We start from the raw sequence: 18,863 nt of genomic DNA, 5'->3' as shown, positions 1-18,863 counted from the left end.
CCCATATTGTCCATAGAATCTTGCAAAGGTTCTAGAAATAACCCGTATCTTCTAGTGGGATATAAAACTCAGTATATTCTTCAGAATTTTATTTTTAGGAGTTATTGTATTAATTAGTTCTCTCTACCAGGCTCACTTAGCTTTTCAGTGGACTTCATGGTTTAGGAAATGTTTGTTACTTGCATCAGATATTTTGTCCCTTATGATTTCAGATATTTTTGAAAATAAACTGGGATGTCAATCACCTGTTTAGAACAGGTGTCTTCAAGTTTTTTTTTGCACTTTGATAAACAGTATACCCTGTATCACATTTTTAAGTTTATTTACTTATTTTGAGAGAAAGTGAATGTGCTGGGGAGGGGCAGAGAGAAAGGGAGCGACAGAATTCCAAGCAGGCTTTGCACTCTCAGTGCAGAGCCCATCACGGGGCTCAAACCCATGAACTGTGAGATCATGATCTGAGCCGAAATCAAGAGTTGGATGTTTAACTGACTGGCCACACAGGCGTCTCCCCCATCTCACATTTAAAAAAAATTTTTTTAATGTTTTATTTATTTCTGAGCGAGAGAGAGAGGGAGACAGCATGGGCAGGGGAGGGTCAGAGAGAGAGGAGACGCAGAATCTGAAACTGGTTCCAGGCTCTGAGCTAGCTGTCAGCACATAGCCCGACGCGGGGCCGGGGCCCACAAACCATGTGATCATGACCTGAGCCGAAGTCGGTCGCTTAACCGACTGAGCCACCTAGGTGCCCCATCTCACGTTTTTGAAAGCAACATTTGTAAGGTTATTAATCATAGCTTTAAATCATTGCAAAAGATATAATTTCTGGCCTATTTGGGAAATACTAGCATTTTAAAATAAAACCATTACATCATTCTCAAATGTATCCAGTGGATACTATGTACCAGTGCAATTTGATATCCAATGTCATGTATTTACAAGTATACCAGCAAGTCTTTTAATAGTCAGAAATATTATATTTCATAGTTCCTTTTCCTCTGAAATAATGTTTCCATTGCACATACCCATAATTATTTTATGCTTATACATTTCTTTTTGCTTAAACTTAAAATCCATCATCCTATCCTATTTCTGTGCCACAAAACAAATATATATAAATTTTTGGTTTATTTCTAGTAACCCCAAGATTTTAAGTGTAAATTTTTTTTATTTGGATGAAGTTGTCATTTTACCAGTAGATGACAATGAATAAAATGGGGAAATATAAATTTTGATAAATAATTGTAACAGTACAGTCTTTCTGGAAGTGCATCCCTTGATGAGATAGACTGGTGTGGGGAAGGGGCTGCTTTTGCTGCTTTGATTAAAGAATGCTTCCCAGTCCTTTGGCTTGTACCTTACTTATCCTTGCTGAGAGACAAGTCATGCCCCTCTCATAAAGTGAGGGAAGGGCCGTGGGAGAAGTGGAGACTCACCTGAAGGACAAAAAAACAATTTTTCTGTCCACTCACAGTCAGAGCAAGGTGGGGAAAGAGTGTATATGGACCTGTAGCTAGGGACTGATTTCCCCTGAGATCCGTCCATGCTCCATGTACTGAAGTCTGTGTCCTCGACAGGTGAGAAGCTCCCCTACTGAGGCTTAGCATCCTCTGAAGGGCAGGAACAGCTCTGATGGGGACATGATATAGTGGGTAAGAATGTGGACTGTCACTCATCTCCACCTGGGTTTTAATCCCTTCATAGCCACCTTCTACATGTGCTTCGTTTAATCCCTCTGCCTCAGGGTCCTTCTGTGAAGTACAGTTAACATTCATGGCCGCTCCTTTGTAGGGCATGCTTAGAAAGCTCTCAGTCCAGGGCCTCGTGCTTCATAAGCCTTCGNTCAGGGTCCTTCTGTGAAGTACAGTTAACATTCATGGCCGCTCCTTTGTAGGGCATGCTTAGAAAGCTCAGTCCAGGGCCTCGTGCTTCATAAGCCTTCAGTTGATCATAACTACTTATCTAAGTTCGGAACTTACTAAGTGACTTGTGTTTGAAACATCGATATTGAGAATATTATGTACCCTAAGAAGTGTCTGAACTCCAAAAGACAAGAAAAATTTACTCGTGGAATGTCTGGAAAAAAAAACCCCAAGCTCTTCGTGAAAAGTGGCTGCAGGAGAGAATGTTTTGGGTTGCTCATATGATTAACCCGTGCTAAGCATTGTCTGAAACTTTGAGACATCTATACATCCCTTGGAGCCTTATGTAATTCACACTTTGTTTTTAAAATCGCTGATTTCTAGGAGGGAAATTGCTAAACTCCTATAACATAGTGGACATGTGCCGGTTTTGCTCCACTATTAAGGCAAAATTTTCCTTTCCCCCACTTTCTCTAACCTCGTGTCTGTATTTCTTTATGGAAAATTCAGGCTCTTTTCTATCTATGATGTTGTGTTTCTGTGGTACTCTGCTGCCTGACCTTGACAAATAGATAAAGGTGAGGGAATACAGGCAGCTACTTAACTATCCTCTAATTGATTCTAACCCCAGTTCTACTTGCTCTGATATTTTAGGCAAGGAATTACTTTCTGGCTCACATTTTCCTTTTTTATCAAAGGAATAAAGATGAATTTCTTCCTTAATTTGTTTTTGTTTTTGATTTTGTTTTTTTTTGTCCTTCAGGTGAGTCTCCAGTGAAATCTGGTATTTGAGGCAATGGCTCAGTGCTAGCTCTGCCCTTCATACTCTAACCTGATTATCATCTCTGATCTGTTTTTTGATTATCATTTAACTTGTCATACCTTTATTCACTTTTTAAAAGAATTTTTTATTTTGAAATAATTAGAAACATGTAGAAAATTGCAAAAGTAGTGCTACAAAGAGTCCCACTTTTTGAAGGGATGACATCTCATATAGCAACAGCATAACATTGAAACCAGGAAATTAACAATCGTCTGGACTGTTAATCAGACCATAGACCTCATTAAGTTTTCACCAATTTTTTAGCCTTCATGTGTGTGTACACACGTGTGTGTGTGTGTGTGTGTGTAAGTTCTGTGGAGTTTTATCGCGTGTATGAATTCATGTGATCATCACTACATTTAACATACAGGGTTGTCTCATTACCACAGAAGAGCTGCCTCATGTTGCCTCTTTGCATGCACCCCTACCTTCCACCCCTCCATCCTCCAGCACTCCTCGCTCATCCCTGACCCTTGGAAACCATGACTGTGTTCTCTGGCTCTATAGTTTTGTCATTTTGAGAATGTTCTCTAAATGGAACATGCAGCTTATAGGTTGACCTTTTTCACTAAGCACAATGAGGGTGTTGCATGTATTGATAGCTCGATTTCCTTTTTATTGCAGAGTAGCATTGCAGTGTAAGGATGTACCAGAATTTGCTTAGCCATTCGCCCACTGAAGGAATTTGGGGTTATTTCCAGTACTTTACTACCGTAAATAAGGCTATTATAACATTCGTGTGTAGGTTTTGTGTGAACACAAGTTTTCATTTTCTTCCTTGAGGACTTTATATTTTTCGTGTAAATAGCCTTGTCAGATTCACAGTTCACAGTTTAAGGTGAGTGTTTCTGATCCTATGAGTAGAGTTCAGATAGGACTCCTAAAGATTTTATTTAAATAAGACCATGTCATGGTAAGAGAATAAATGAGGGGATGGATACAGAGAGTTTAATGTAATGCTTTTCTTTCTTTCTTTTTTTAAAGACTCTTCAGACAACAAAGAAAAGAAAACTTTCAGCCTTGAAGAAAAGTCCAAGATCTCAAAAAACCGTGTTCATTACATGAAATTCACAAAAGGTAAAATTAAGCATGTCTTTATCTGTTGTTGAAATCTCCATGTTCATACCAGGTTTCATAAAGCATTTTCAGCTCTCACCAACATTACTTCTTGGTTTATGTGCAGAATGGACAAGTATGGGCAGCCTGCCTGGATTGATGTAAAACTAAAGTGCTAAACTTTTAGCATTTATTGTGAGTCACCTGTAGATCTTGTTAAATTACAGATGCATTATCTCTGAGGTAGGGCCCCATTTCGGTTTAGATTACATGCAAGTCCTTTGGCAGAGCTGGAGGTGGAAGTCAGCTTGCTATGTGAAAAAGAATAGTGACTTTACATTGCTAAGTCATAAAATAATTTTAATTTATTGCTCAGTATTTTTAGTTACAATTTCTTGTTTTTTAAGTTTAATATTGGTGTTGAATAGCTCCAAAATTATGCCAATTTACAGATTTGTACTCTATCTTGAGATATTCAGTATGAGAATTCTCACTCCCAAACTGAATTATATTATTTCACACCATTTCTTCATTGAATGGAGTGTTAACTTAGGCATTCCATGGTCATTGCAAAGTAGCATTAGAAAACATATTCGAGAACTGGATAGTGAATCCCATCTTCCTCCATTCACCACCTCCCCACTCCCTTCCCAATAAAAGCAGCCAATTGCTGCTGTCCTGTGTAACCACGAGGTGGCAGTCTTGTATTGGGAAGAAACAATTGAACTCCACTCCTCCAGATGTTTTCCTGTAGAATAGTATTATGCATTAAGTACACTTTCCAGACACAAAAGCTTATTTATTACATACCGTACTTCAAGTATAACTGTGATGATAATCCCGTTGCGGTATCTAGTCACCATACGATGGCTCTACTCTGGGAGATGGGATGTACCTTTCTATCTTGACATGCCAGGAAACACACATCTCTTTGGTTTAGTTTATTTGGCCTGATTGGGAATTCCCTAACTCCTAAAACTTCCCTCAATAGCAATGGGAACTGGAATTCCCTCTCCTCTTGGTGATAAATGGTGGTTCTTACTTGGACCAGAACCCCAGAGGCTTGTCTGGGTTTGGTTTAAGTGAGAGCCTGTGGCAGAGCTAAATGGAGTCAGGAGCTGAATAGCTTTGGGAATGTGTACAAGGAGAGATGGTCATTTCCCCCTTCCCTCTTTCAGCTGCTATGGTTTGTCTGGCTCTTCATGTTTTCCCCTCCTCTTTCTCTCAGCTCAGAACCATCTTTGTTGTTGTCCTCTATGATTTCTGATCGGGGTTTCTCTCCACTCCAGTTCTGTTCTGGAGCAAAAGGCAGTCCCTGTCACCTCCTCAGTCTTTCTGAGGAGAGGCTAAATTGCAACTTTATAACCAGTCCTTAAATATCCCTCCTTTTTTCATTAGAACCTATAGGAAAAAAGAGAGATGTCGTAGAAAGATGCTGAGCAAATTCATGAAAAGTGGCCTATAACTTTTTAGATGGCATGGCAGCCTTTGAAGCTTTCACTTTTGCAAATCTAGTTTTCCTTTAGTATCTAGCTACACGCATGATTTCACCTGAAGCATTTGCTGAAGCTGGGATAAACCTCTTTAATCTGCTTTAATCTAATGGATGCTGGGAGTATCTGCTTTCTATTTCTAGTTAAGCCACTTCCTTGCCAGGTGACCCTGTCAGCCTGCTTGGTGTGTTGGGCCTAGGCTTTCTCTGAATGAGGTTTGCTCATTTATTAGCCTTGCCTGGGGTGAAAGGGAGCATTGGTATAGTGGGAAGAGGGTTCAAGATATATTGTCAGAAAGGAAGCAGAGGAGATTAAGTGGAAAAATAGAGGAAATGCAGATTGGGATCAAGTGGAAAAGGTGGGGAAAGGAGGCAGAAATCCAGGTGGTGAAGAAAATAATTACTTACTATCCATCTTAACAATCCACAGTGAAAGCAACATCCAAGGTTCTTTCATTTGACAAAAGAAATCTTTTCCTGTAGAGCATTTGTTGTCCCTGGATATGAGTGATAAACTCTCAGTTTTCTCTAAGGTGGATATTCATAGATCAACAGGAAACCTGGATTCTGCCATCACTCTCTCAGATCACTTAAGCACGTACCTTCTTACAGACTCCGTTTCCTCTTTTAAAAATGAGGAAAGATTTCAGGGGCGCCTCAGTGGCTCATTTGGTTAAGCGCCTGACTCTTGGTCTGAGCTCACGTCTTGATCTCAGGGTTGTATGTTTGGGCCCCACATTGGGCTCCATGCTGGGCATGAAGCCTACTGAAAAATAAGTAAATGAATAAAGTGAGGAAAAATTTTTCGGTCATTGAGTTCTAAAGTAGGTTCTGTCTTGAAATGACCCATTTTATGGAATTTTTGATTGTTCAGCATAATGAATGATAATCATTTTAACCTGTGGGTATGCTCTTAGTAAAAGTAACTAATTCACTTATTTGATGAGGGTGATTCGTGTTGTAACTCCCATCTGTGGTCCAGAGACTAAATCATGGGAAAATGGCATTTTACATAGCTTGGTGTGAAGAGTGAAGATAAAAATTTGACTTTAGTGAGACTCCAATAGCTAATAGCATTGTAAAATATACTGCTGCCTAAATATTGGCTATATCATTTTAGTTCTGATACATAATTATTCCTTTTTCTAGTCCCAAGTTTCTGATTTTATTTGAAACAATTTATTATATAACTTAAAAGTTAATTTCATCTGTTTTTGTTTAACAAGCCTAACTTCAGTGCGCTTTCTTTTAATTTGAAAAATGTTTGTTGAGGACCCATCTACAGAGAGGAAAAGATAGGGAGAATATGATTTCTACAAGACCATTTCGAAGTGCCAACATATGCAGTGGGAAGTTATCAAAAGAACGTTGCTTCCCCTGTCCCCGCATCGTGTGCTGGCTGGAAGAAAGCTTGCATGAATTGAGGTTGTGCACCTTCATCCCAGGAATATTACTCAGGCTTCTTATTCCTGTGACAGTTTGCAGTATCTGCTTCTTAAATAAGCAAACTGCACAGACAGCACATGTCCTGGTAGCCAGCTCGCTAGACCACGAGTGTGGTGACCTCCTCCCCACGTCGGACTCTGCTGGTGACAGGCATCCAGTCTCCTCTTGTGATTATTTTGCCATTTAAATATAAGATAACACCATGGCAGGCTTTTATAAAACTCTGACTCTCTTATTTGTTGTGAGGGTCTCACTTATTTCATCCCCTGCTCTGATTCCTTCAGTTTTCCTGGTTTTCTGACATCACCCTTTCAGTGACGTTGCCATGATCTTCGGTCCTAGGCTTAACAGTCTCATGTATTTTCATTAAAAACAGAAATCAGAATACAGTGTTTTATCTTCTTGATTGGAGAGTACAAATGAACTTTCTAAGCAAGGAAAGCTCCCTGCATACGCCTGAAGTGTTTTTGTATTTTAACAAACGTATTTCTCAGACCTGCATTTCCTTGCCCTTGCCCCTTTACTCTGAGGAGAAAACTCAGGGTTTTGTTTTGTTTTTTTTTAAGTCTTTGTTACAATACAGTGCTGTAATACATTTAATACATTTTTTTCCTTGGAACTTGCTGGGTTCCGTATGACTTTTACCCTTAAAGTAAGAGGCTCCATATCTCTGATTCTTAAATTCTTATGTTTATTTTTTGTAGTTTCATCTGCTTCCCTTGTGGACTTCTTGATGTTGTAAAGTGTATCTGACTGTAGTGATAACATCCCTCCTTTCCAAATTGCCACTTGAATAGACTGGAAAACCTGATAATCATGATTACTAGAAAAACAGCCAAAAAAGATCATTAAGTACTCTTCTCTGAAAGTACCTGTTTATCCTTTTATAGACTTAAGTTATATCACCTTGGCTACTGGAAGCTGTTTTTCCTGGTTCTCAAAATCTTATGGCCAATTGAAGACTAATAGATGAACCAAATTCAGATAGAGAACATGTATTTCCTTTCAGTTTTTTTGTTTTTTTTTTTTACAAATAGTTTATTGTCAAGTTGGTTTCAGTTTTTGATTGTCATTTTCTCTAACATCTAAGTTTATCAATAGTATTTGTTGTGATTTGACCTTAATTCAGAACTGAGACCAGTAAGCTTTCAAACTCTGTTTTAATATATCTATACCTTATTAAAAAAAAAACGGCCATAATTTTATAACATTGATAAACTTTTCACCCAGGACCATTAACTAATAACTATTTCAGTATCGCTTCCATCTTCACATTTTGATCTATCTTTAAGTCCCTTTCTGTTGGTCTCTGACTCTTAATTCTTCTCTGTGTTTTGTTTTCCAGATCAAATCCAGAGCAAGGCCTGTAACAATCCTGGTTTCTACATTTACTTAAGTGAACTTTGCTAAAGGATAAAAATTTCTGATACAAGAACCCATCACCCAAACCTTAGAAACACTTGCACGTTCATTGGTACAGCTTACTGTTTCTCCCAGCTTGACAGTTTGCCCTGTGATGTTCAGATTTGTTTCCAATCTCTGCGTGTTCGTAGTTTGACATCCTGTTTTAGAGTTGTGATCTTGCATGTTCCCTCCCTTCCGTAATCCCTCCAACATTCCTTTTAGTGGAATTGCTATAAACGAGATCTTAATTTGCATCTCTTTTAGGGTTTCTGTTTCATTCCAGAAGATAGGTTAGGGATAGATGGCCAATACATATTTTGAACTAAGTATAACTCCTTTTTCTGAAATAGAAACTGCCACCCTGAATGTGCTCTGCAGTGCAAAATGGGTTATGCTGATGACAAAGCTAAGAATAGATCTCTAGACTTCCTGAGGGTTTGTCCACTTAACCCCACCATGAACAGTGTTATTCCCCACTTTTCTGGTTTATTTTCTGAGTTCCTGTCTGGGATATACTTCATTTTGTTCTTAAGTGGGTTTCTTATGGGGTCTTTTGTATGGGTCTGCTTAATAATCAGAACCAGGAAGTCTTTGTTTCTAACTTGGAAGAAAGGAGAGAGTAACACAGAGCCGCAAAGGAACGTGTCTTTCCTGATAGGAACAGGTCGTACTGACTGCACCATTGAATCTGGTACTGCTGCCTATGAAACTGGTTATGGTGCCTGGCTTTGCATTAAATCCAAGGGTGTTTTGTTTTTTTAATTTCATGGAGTCACTGAGCAATATCATATTTGAATGCCCCAGTGCTAGTCAGTGAACTAGAACCTTCTGGGTCATACCATTACTTTGCCAAGTCAAAGCTACAGGAAGCTAAGAAGACCAGTGAGTCCATGACATTGGAACTCAGGCTTCCTACTCAAAACAAAAATTCTTGTGTCTAACCCAGAGCCTAACTCCCCCAGAGCCTCAAGACTTCACATGTAGTAGTTATATTTTAAAGTGCATTTGCCATGTAGTTGACAAATGGGAAGAGATTCAGTTGACTGCTCATAGAGTATTATTGGTAGAAGTGGAAATTCCACAGAAGTAAATTTTAAATTAGTTGGTTTGTGGGTTTGAAATGAAGTTAAAGAGTTTACTGTTTTTAATAAGAGGTATAGATCCTTTGGATAGTGCTTTGCCAGAAGCCATTTCATTTCCTGCTCTTATGACGTATCCTTTTATTTAAAGACAGTAAAGAACTTTTTAAAGAGAAAAGTCTGAAATCCTTTCACCCTAATGTAGTAATTTTTATTTGCATTTATTCTTTTAAAATTTTTCATTCAGTTAGTTATTGAGCCCTTATGTGTCAAATACAATGTGCTCTCATTCATGTGTGTTTAAAAGCTATATAGTTAACAGCATTTTTGTTCTGCATTTCATAATCCTGAGTAACTCATGTCTCCTTGAAATAAATATCTGTTTTATAAATGGGGAACCAGAGGCCCAGAAATCATACGTGGAAGGCAACAGAGCTAGCTTTGAAATTCAGTTTTCCTCCCATTCTACACATTTTTGGTTGTTTCTACCATTAAGGAGAGAATGTCATGGGTTCTGGTTCTAAAACAGTCTTGAGTTTAAGTCATTTTTAAATGGTTGTTTTTTGTTTTTTTTTTTTATTTCTAGGAGAGAGAGAGAGAGAAAGAGACAGCGTGAGCAGGGGAGGGTCAGAGAGAGAGGGAGTGACAGACTCTGAAACAGGCTCCAGGCTCTGAGCTGGCAGTCAGCACAGAGCCCGACGCGGGGCTCGAACCCACGAACCGCGAGATCATGACCCAAGCGAAAGTCGGACGGTTAACCGACCAAGCCACCCAGGCGCCCCGTTTAAGTCATTTTTAAATTTACTTAATTTTACTTGTTAACTAATGAGCTGTAGTCTGTGAAGGGGAGACAGGAAGTAGTTTGCAAAATTTTCTTTTCCAAAACCCATTTTGCTTTCAGGATTCTCATAGTTTATATTTGTGCTCCTTATTTTACAAAGAATGGTATTACTGAAAGGCACCGTGTTGTTTTTCTAGGGAAGGATCTATCATCTCGGAGCAAAACAGACCTTGACTGCATTTTTGGAAAAAGACAGAGTAAGAAGACTCCTGAGGTATTAAGCCACGTACAATTGATATGTTTTGTTTCAACACTGCTTGATTTTCAGCCATGTGTAGAACTATTTTATATCTATTACTGATAGTATTCTTTAGCTAAAGCTCAAAAAAAAAAAAAAACAACTTTGAGAGGTCTCAAACAAAGGCTAAATGTGACCTTAATAATAGTAGTTGGAAGGTACAAGGATTCTAAAAAAGGGTATGTGTTCCCTGCTTTTTCCCTTGTGTGAGGACCTGGAGTAAACTTGAGGAAGAATGCCTTTGCTGACATATTCAGTGGGGAAAATGTCCCATCCCAGGATGCATCCAGCGGTTTTGTCTGCTCTGCTCAGATTGCATAACTGTTTGGGATATGGCTTGGGGAGGGACAATATCATCTACGTACTCCTGTCCTGGTCTGCTTCCTTTTAGAAGCATTTTGAAAGGGTTGGATCATCATGAGAATCTGTAAGGGAATAAGATGTAGTATTTCCTCCATTGTACAATATTGTTTGTTTTAAAACTAGGTGAAAGCAGGGTGACTACACTGTACCCTACATGAGACGAGTCGATAAGCTTCGTTAGTAAATTGGGGTTTATAATACAGCACAGAGTTTTTTGTGCCATTTCCAAAGTAAGAGGCAGTCCTGAGTTTGGATGTCAAAATAGAATTTGTGAACTTCGGGTTTCTGGAGATACAGGGGTAAAGATTTAAAATTGGTACTGCCTCCAAATATCTGCAATATGATTGCTATAACGATTACTCAATTAATCTGGTGTGTCCTACTTAGGTTTCTTTATTGGTTCCTAGCCAAGGCCCTTGTTGCAATTTTTACTCACGCTTCTCCAGACTGACAGGAATTTTTCCAGGGCAGTAGCTCTTTGTTACTTCATATTATTTTCAAAGACTCTAGAATAAGCAGTTATTAGAAATTTTGCTTGATGGTTTCCTTTGCAAGTTGGGACTAAATGCCATCTCTCAGGGTTTTTCTGCCCCTACACCTTTAGCAGTGAGGACTGAGGAAGCAGCGCTCCATTGGCTCGCTGAGGGGCGGTGTTTGTAGGTCTCTGCTGAGTCATGTCAAAGGCAGGTGGGTCATTAGGGAGGAGGGTTCTGACATCAGGCCACACTGGATGCTTCATTCCCAGAGAGGCTGTTGGAAAGAGCGGAGGATCATCAGACAGCACTGCTCCTGGTCACACCTCTGCCCCTCAGTGGTGACTGTGTGACCTGGATTGGCTCAGGCAGGCCCCCGCCTTGTTCAGTAAAGACTTTGCACCTGTCTTATCTGAGTCTTCCTCTTGAATCACTCTCCTTTGGTCTGCTCTGTAATTTGAGTGTCCTAAAGGGTGTTTTATCACCTCTGCCCTGCCCACGCCCTCCTGTGGCCACACCTGGCACCTTTACATCAACCCCATAGTCCACCCTGGACCCCTGACCATAACCTTTCTGTTCCAACGCTGTCAACCTTGCATTCTTACTGTGCTGGCATTCCAGATCCTTGCATTCTTGGATTACTTGAGCCTCCTTTTTCTCCCTATTGCCTGCAGCCATGGTCTTTTGTAGCACTTGGTTTTGAAATTTTACAGTTGAACAGATCAGGGAAGGAAACTTTTGGTAGAACCTTAAAAGAATTTCTGTGGTAGTCACAGGAAAGCTCTTCATTATAGGCGATTAGAGGTTTCTAATCCTCTGGCAGACATCTGCCTGAGGACTTACTGATGTTAGGTGCCATGAGGTTTTCAACACTGTCTAGTACTACTTGGCTTTTTGATGGTGGTATCATTCATGGCCACGTTGACATGAGCCTGTATTTGACACAATTCCCTGGTACTAGCCCAGAGAAAATCTATTTTGGTGCAGTTGGTGTGGAGAAGGCCAGCCTTGATAGAATCCTGTGTTTTGTTCAAGATTTTTATCCAGGTGCAACTCCATTTCTCATTCTAGCTTACAGTTTTCCCCTTGTTGCTGTCCTGAATATCCTGATTGTTTGGTGAGGCAGTTTTATATCAGGATGCAGCACTTGGTCTGTAGCAGTGGTTCTCAGCAGCTCTTGCACTCAGTCATCTAAGGAGCTTTTTAAAAAATGCTAATCCAGGGTGCAATGCCGGATAGGTTAAATCTCAATTTGGGTTGGGGTCTAGGAATAGGTATTAAAAAGAGAGGAAGAAAAATAGTTTTAATATCAAATAAAGCCTACCCAGACAATACAGGTGATTATTGAGAGTAAGGATTGAGAGCCACTAGTAGAAGTCCTGATATATGTGACATCTGGAGAGCTTCTGACTTTAGAATTATGAATATTGCCTAGGACAGGGCTTCTGAAATCTTAATATGGACACAGACCATCTGGGAATTTTGTTAAACTGCAGGTTCTGTTTCTTGAGGATGGGGTGGGGCCCAAGAGTCTGCATTTCTGAGAAGCTCCCAGGTGATGCTGATGCTGCCAGTCACCCTCTGCTGCATGCAACACAAGGACTAGATCAGACCTTGGTGGTATTTGACATTTACTATATGTCTGTATGTATTCACATATAAGATGGAATGTATTTAAATCTAATCACATTTTAAGACACCAAGTAAGAAGTATTTCTGTAAAGTACAGTCACTTTTGTTTAAGTTTTTATTTAAATTCCAGTTGGTATTAAGTACAGTGTAGTATTAGTTTCAGGTGTACAATGTAGTGAGTCAGCACTTCCATACAACACCTGGTGCTCATCACAAGTGCTCTCCTTAATCTCCATCACCTATTTAACTCATCCTACCTCTCCTCTGGTAACCCTCAGTTTGTTCTCAATTGTTAAGAGTCTGTTTCTTGGTTTGCTTTTCTCTCAAAAGCAGAATCACTTTTAAATTTAAGTTTTAGATATGTGTGGATTTTCATATATAGAGTTGGCTTTCATTGAGGCATACCTGTACCTTCCCTGAATAAATTGTTGCTGTAAAACCTTCCCGTGTGAGTTACAACAGTCCTTATAGCCAAGGGCAGGAGGACTTTGATCAGATTTGTTTGAAAATACAACCTCTTTTGGCTCCTGTTTGCAGTTGGAACTAGAATCGCTTTGTTTTTACTCCCTTGACCCCGATAGCAACATTGGCCTGAAATTATATTTGGCATTGCCAAGGTAAAGGTGCTGCTAGAGGTCAAATACCTGAAGAATCTTAGACACCATGACAGTATTGAATGTTGAAGTAGTAATCCTCCCTGGGTGCTCTGGGTAAGGTGATGATAGTCTTTGCATCTGGAGTTAACCATGGGCATTGACCACATCTGGCTTGGGCAGTATCTATCTCTCACACTAAGCCTGACTTAATTTCTATAACCCCTGACTGTTGTAGTGATAGAAAAGAAACTACAACCTCACGAAGTATCTATGTACTGGACACTGTGAGAGACATGTATGATAGTATTTCATTTAATCCTTATAACACTTCTGTGAAATAGGCATTATTATCACCTCTTTAGCAGTAAGGAAACCACGACTCAAAAGGATTTATTATGAAGGTCCAAAGCAGCACAAATGGGATTTAAATCCAGGTCCTTCTGACTCCAAAGTCATTCTCCTTTTCCCTCTACCACAATGTTAATTAACTTTTGTGCATTAAAAAAAAAAAAAAAAAAAAACTATGTTTATATGAGTCTAGTATTGCCTTAGAAGTTTTCTTTGAGATTTTGTTAAAGACATAAGTAGTTATTACTTCATAACTTTGTGGGAAAATGATTGGCTATTATTTTGCTGAAAATAATGGTTTAACTTTCAAAACCTCACTACCTTGCCCTCAGTCAGAATTGAACTATGATGGGCTCAGAAGCATATTACAAATGCCTGGCCCAGCTTTGGGAACAATTTACTGTGCTGATAGGAACTGAGTTAAGAGAGAGCCATCTTGGGGCGCCTGGGTGACTCAGTCGGTTAAGCATTTGACTCTTGGTTTCAGCTCAGGTCATGATCTCACAGTTTCGTGAGTTCTAGCCCACAAGCTCTGAAATCACAGTATGGAACCTGCTTGGAATTCTCTCTCATTCTCTCTCTCTCTCTCTCTCGTTCTCTGCCCCTTACCCACTCGTGCTGTAAAGGAAAAAAAAAAAAAAAAAGAGGGGTGCCTGGGTGGCTCAGTTGGTTGAGGGTCCAACTTCGGCTCAGATCATGATCCTGACGTTTGTGAGTTCGAGCCCCACGTCAGCCTGGAGCCTGCTTCAGATTCTGTGTTTCCCTCTCTCTCTGCCCCTTCCCCGCTCGCTCTCTGTCTCTGTCTCTCTCAAAAATAAATAAACATTAACAAAAATTTTTTTAAATAAGAAAGAGCTAGCTTGAGTTTCTGGAGCATACATGCTGTGTTGTGCATTTTTGGTTTCTCATATGAACTGAATGATCTGAGTACATTTATATTCAAGAAATATCTGCAACCCTTAATTAATAACAGATTTTTTTTTACTTTTTGCTTTAAAATTTCTTATTTGAAAATAATTGCAGATGCACGGGAAGTTGCAAAGATAGTTCAGGGGGGTTCCTTGTACTCTTCACCCAATTGCACAATCACACAGTGATTACATCTTCCTTAACTATAGCACAAGACGAAAGCCAGGAAATTGACATTCGTACAATCCATGTGTGTAGTTCTATGCCACTTTATCATATTTGTGGATCCTGTAACTACTGTCTCAGTAATCACAGAACTATTCCCTCACCACAAAGATCTCCCTCATACTACCTCCAGTTGTAGTCAGCTCCCTCCCTGCACCTTCCCCAACCTCAGCAACTGCTGCTGTCAACACGATTATTTAATTCAAGATTGAATATTATATGTATGAACCATCTGATCTCTCACAGTTACATGCTGAGTCCACTCACATCTGTAACGATCCATACCCAGGTTTTAAGGGCTGATTGAAGTTTCCACAATCTACTTTGGACACTTATGCTTGCTAGATTTTATGTCTTCTGCTAGATTGTATGTTTTCTATCTTATGGATCTTTAGAAAAGGCTTGTAGAAATCAAATTGTTTGATGGCTTTAAGGTCCAAACGTATTGATGAAGTCATTTACTTTAGTAATTTCAGAAGTACATGAAATTATAAAGTGATGGGTAAGTATAAAGTGGCATCGTTATTATGTGACAGGTTTGTCCTGTGTAACATGTCAGTGCAGAAGAGGTCCTTGAGCAGTGTCTCAGGGTACACTCATTACAGTGGGTTGGTGGACTCCTCTAAATTGCATGCAGAATTTGTTTGTGCCTTATGTACATATAGGTATGGATATATAAAGCCCAGTGCTTTCATCGGATTTTCCAGGGAGTCCTTGATCCAAAAAGAATTTTTAAAATCCAGAACTGTGTTTAAATATCTCTTCCCAGTTTAAAAAAATTATATAAAATGAACATTTTCTTTCTTTTTAAAAATTTTTTTTAATGTTTTTATTTCTGAGAGAGAGAGGGAGAGAGGGAGAGAGAGAGAGAGAGAGACAGCATTAACAGAGGAGGGTCAGAGAGAGAAGGAGACACAGAATCTGAAACAGGCTCCAGGCTCTGAGCTAGCTGTCAGCACAGAGCCCAACGCGGGGCTCGAACCCACAAACCATGAGATCATGACCTGAGCCAAAGTCTGACGCTCAACCGACTGAGCCACCCAGGTGCCCCTAAAATGAACATTTTCATTGTGAGGGTAGTAGTAGTGAGCCTTGTATTGTGTAGAAGAGCAAACTGTGCCAGACCAGGAATCTGATTCCTTAATTATTTTGAATATATAGAAATAAAAACCACATCAAAATAACAATCTAAGCTAAACCTAAGATGTCTGGGGCCCACTGATGAAATTTCAATTATGCCTTTTATCCTCTCTCTGACCTTGAAACATCAAATGAAGAAATCAATCTGTATTTTTACATGTGGAGTTTTTCATCCATCACACACACTGGACAGTAAACTACATGAAGACACAGGATTTGTGTTGTATGCGTCTCTGGGACCCTGGCATGTCCTTGAGTCAGTGGTTAGCACATGGTAGAAATTCAGTAAATTGAAATCTCATTGTACTTCTGTTTTTTAAAAATGGACTTAATTGTCCATTTGACATTACATTTCACTCATCTTAAAAATCATGGTTTGTATAGCTTCAAGGTTGATATTTGAAATATTTTTTTCCTTTTGGAATGTTTTAATTAATAAATGTCTCCTCTCTGAGAGCAGGAAGTACTCATCAGTTAACTTTTAATCCCGTGCCAAGCATAATCCACTGGTACACCTAGTAGATTCTCAAGAAGGGATTATTTAATGAATGTTTGCTTATGCCATTTTGTGTTTTTTTTTTAATTTTTAAATGTTTTTTATTTATTTCTGAGAGAGAGAGAGACAGTGTGAGCAGGGGAGGGTCAGAGAGAGAGGGAGATACAGAATCTGAAGCAGGCTCCAGTTTCTGAGCTAGCGGTCAGCACAGAGCCCGATGCGGGGCTTGAACCCATGAACCATGAGATCATGACCTAAACTGAAGTTAGACGCTTAACCGACTGAGCCACCCAGGCGCCCCTATTATTACCATTTTAAAGGTGAGGGCACTTGTGGGATGAGCACTGGGTGTTATATGGAAACCAACTTGACAATAAACTATTTAAAAAATAAATAAATAAAGGTGAGGCAATTAAAGCACAGAGAGGTTAGGTAATTGGCCCAGGAGCTCACTGCCAGCAACTGATGAAGCCAGGATTCAAACTTAGGCATCATGGACCACAATCTGGAGATCTTAACTTTGAAGACAGCCAGGAAACTTTAATTTCATAAATTATCTTGGAGAAAGTGGATTTCCAGCTATTGATAAACCTAGACAGTCACAACCAATCAGACTAACAGACATGAATAAGTAGAAAGCATTTATTTTCTCATATCTAAAATCCTATATTTTTCTATCAACAATAAAAAACACAGCCCAAACAGCAAGAGCAGCAGAAAAGAAAAAGTTGGAAAAAATTACAGTCACACAAACTATAGTTAAAAAATGACTAAGTTTCTTTGATATATGAATTTGTTGGAAAACCATTTATCAACAGCCTGTTTCTCTCTAGCAGAGTCCCTCAAGCCAAGAGCCATGTCATTCCCCTTTGACTGATTAATTAGCCAATCAGGGGACATTTTTCATTGTGAGGCATGATGGTTTATTCCAGCTAATGTTTGGTCTCTAATGGCGACATATTAAAGCCAACTCGGCTATTTTAGCCCTGTGGAGTGACCAAAAGGAAAGGATAGAAGATAAATCAAAAGAGCTCCCTTCAGTTTCCCTTCAGTCCTTAACAAAACCCCCAAGGAGCAAATGGCTGGAGGAAAAATTCTCTACCAATAAAGAGAAAAAAACAAAGAAAAGAAAGGTGGAAATGCCTTCAAGCCAAGGGGATCCTTTCCTGTTTCTGAGGAGCAATAATTTATCCTCTGTTGATTAACAGACCACTGATAGAACAGGCACCAAAAAGTCAATATCTAGCTCTTCTTCCTTTTATCAAAAGCTGTGCTCAATAGAAAATCCAGCTCTGCAATGCTTCTTACTCACTTGGAATGATTTCACCTGCACACTGAGTTAGAGGAGGCTGCAAGCATTATTTACACTCGACCCTCACTCCAGTTAGGCAGCTGCCCACTGTGCTCCAAGTTCTCTAAGCTTCTCAGCCATCCTTACACCTCTGACAGGCACCAAAGCATGAAAAAGTAGAAGTTCCTATAGAAGATAGATGTGAATCTTCACAAATGCAGGAGATAGGAAGTACCTCTTAGATATGTGTCGTATGCTGCCTACTGCGCTCTGCAAGGTGGTCTTAAGCAGCTGGTCTTTGCTATGCAATTCCACACTTGTCCACACTTACTTACATACATAAAACTCCCAGGCTTTCTCACCACCAGCTGAGCCAAAGATGCCAAACCAGCAGTCTGTGTTACTGAGATCACGAACACGTTTCACTTGTCCTGAACAAGATCTACTACCACTGCCATCATCAGCGTCATGCTTATTATTTTATGAATCTTGGACACTTTCAGACTGGATATTGATTTCCCTGATTGTCTGTAATTTTACAGTTAGACTATTCACACATTTACAGTCAGATGCCTAGATCCCATTGACATTTGAGTTTGAGACCCAGGAAAAGTTGTTCATGTCACACCTTTTTTTCTATGCCTTGTCCATTCAGATACTCTTGCCCTTTGTGCCAAGATCAGTCACCAGTTCTTTTCTGACATCATGGTAAAAATTAATGGTTCTCTGGTCTGTGTTTCCACAATGTTTAAAACATACTTCAGTAACGGAGTTCAATTCAACAAAACCTTCACTGAGAACCTACTCCATGCCAGGTATGGTGCTAAATGTTAGACAGTACAAAAATTTCTGCCCTCACAGGGGTTCCAATCTACTGAGGAAAGATAGTAAACAACTTAGTACATCAGATGGCAGAACTGCAAAGGAGAAGGTATAAGAGTGTCACGGTTTTTTATTGTTTGTGTTTTCAGTTATAAATAGGATAAACAAGCAAGGCCAACTAAGATGACATTTGGACAAAAGTACAAAAGAGGCAGGGGCAAGCCAATCCATACAGAGGAGCCACCTTAAACTTGAAGTGGGAGCATTTCTATAGAGAAACAGCAAGGCAGCCAGTGTCATGAGGGGAGAGTGGGTACCCGGAAGATG

General features: G+C 39.6%; 1 protein-coding gene across 1 annotated transcript in view; it reads left to right on the top strand.

The window, feature by feature from the left end:
- PINX1 (PIN2 (TERF1) interacting telomerase inhibitor 1) overlaps positions 1–18,863 on the top strand; it is a 90,362-nt gene that overhangs the window by 21,860 nt on the left and 49,639 nt on the right. The window contains exons 5-6 of the mRNA XM_077769734.1: positions 3,670–3,762; positions 10,141–10,217. Coding sequence (XP_077625860.1) covers positions 3,670–3,762; positions 10,141–10,217 — 170 coding nt within the window. The remainder of the gene's footprint in view (positions 1–3,669; positions 3,763–10,140; positions 10,218–18,863) is intronic.

This window comes from Crocuta crocuta, unplaced genomic scaffold (assembly GCF_008692635.1).
Source record: "Crocuta crocuta isolate KB4526 unplaced genomic scaffold, BGI_CrCroc_1.0 scaffold551, whole genome shotgun sequence".
NCBI lineage: Eukaryota > Metazoa > Chordata > Mammalia > Carnivora > Hyaenidae > Crocuta > Crocuta crocuta.
The sequence above is the reverse complement of the archived record's forward strand: the minus strand, read 5'-3'. Positions and strand labels throughout refer to the sequence as shown.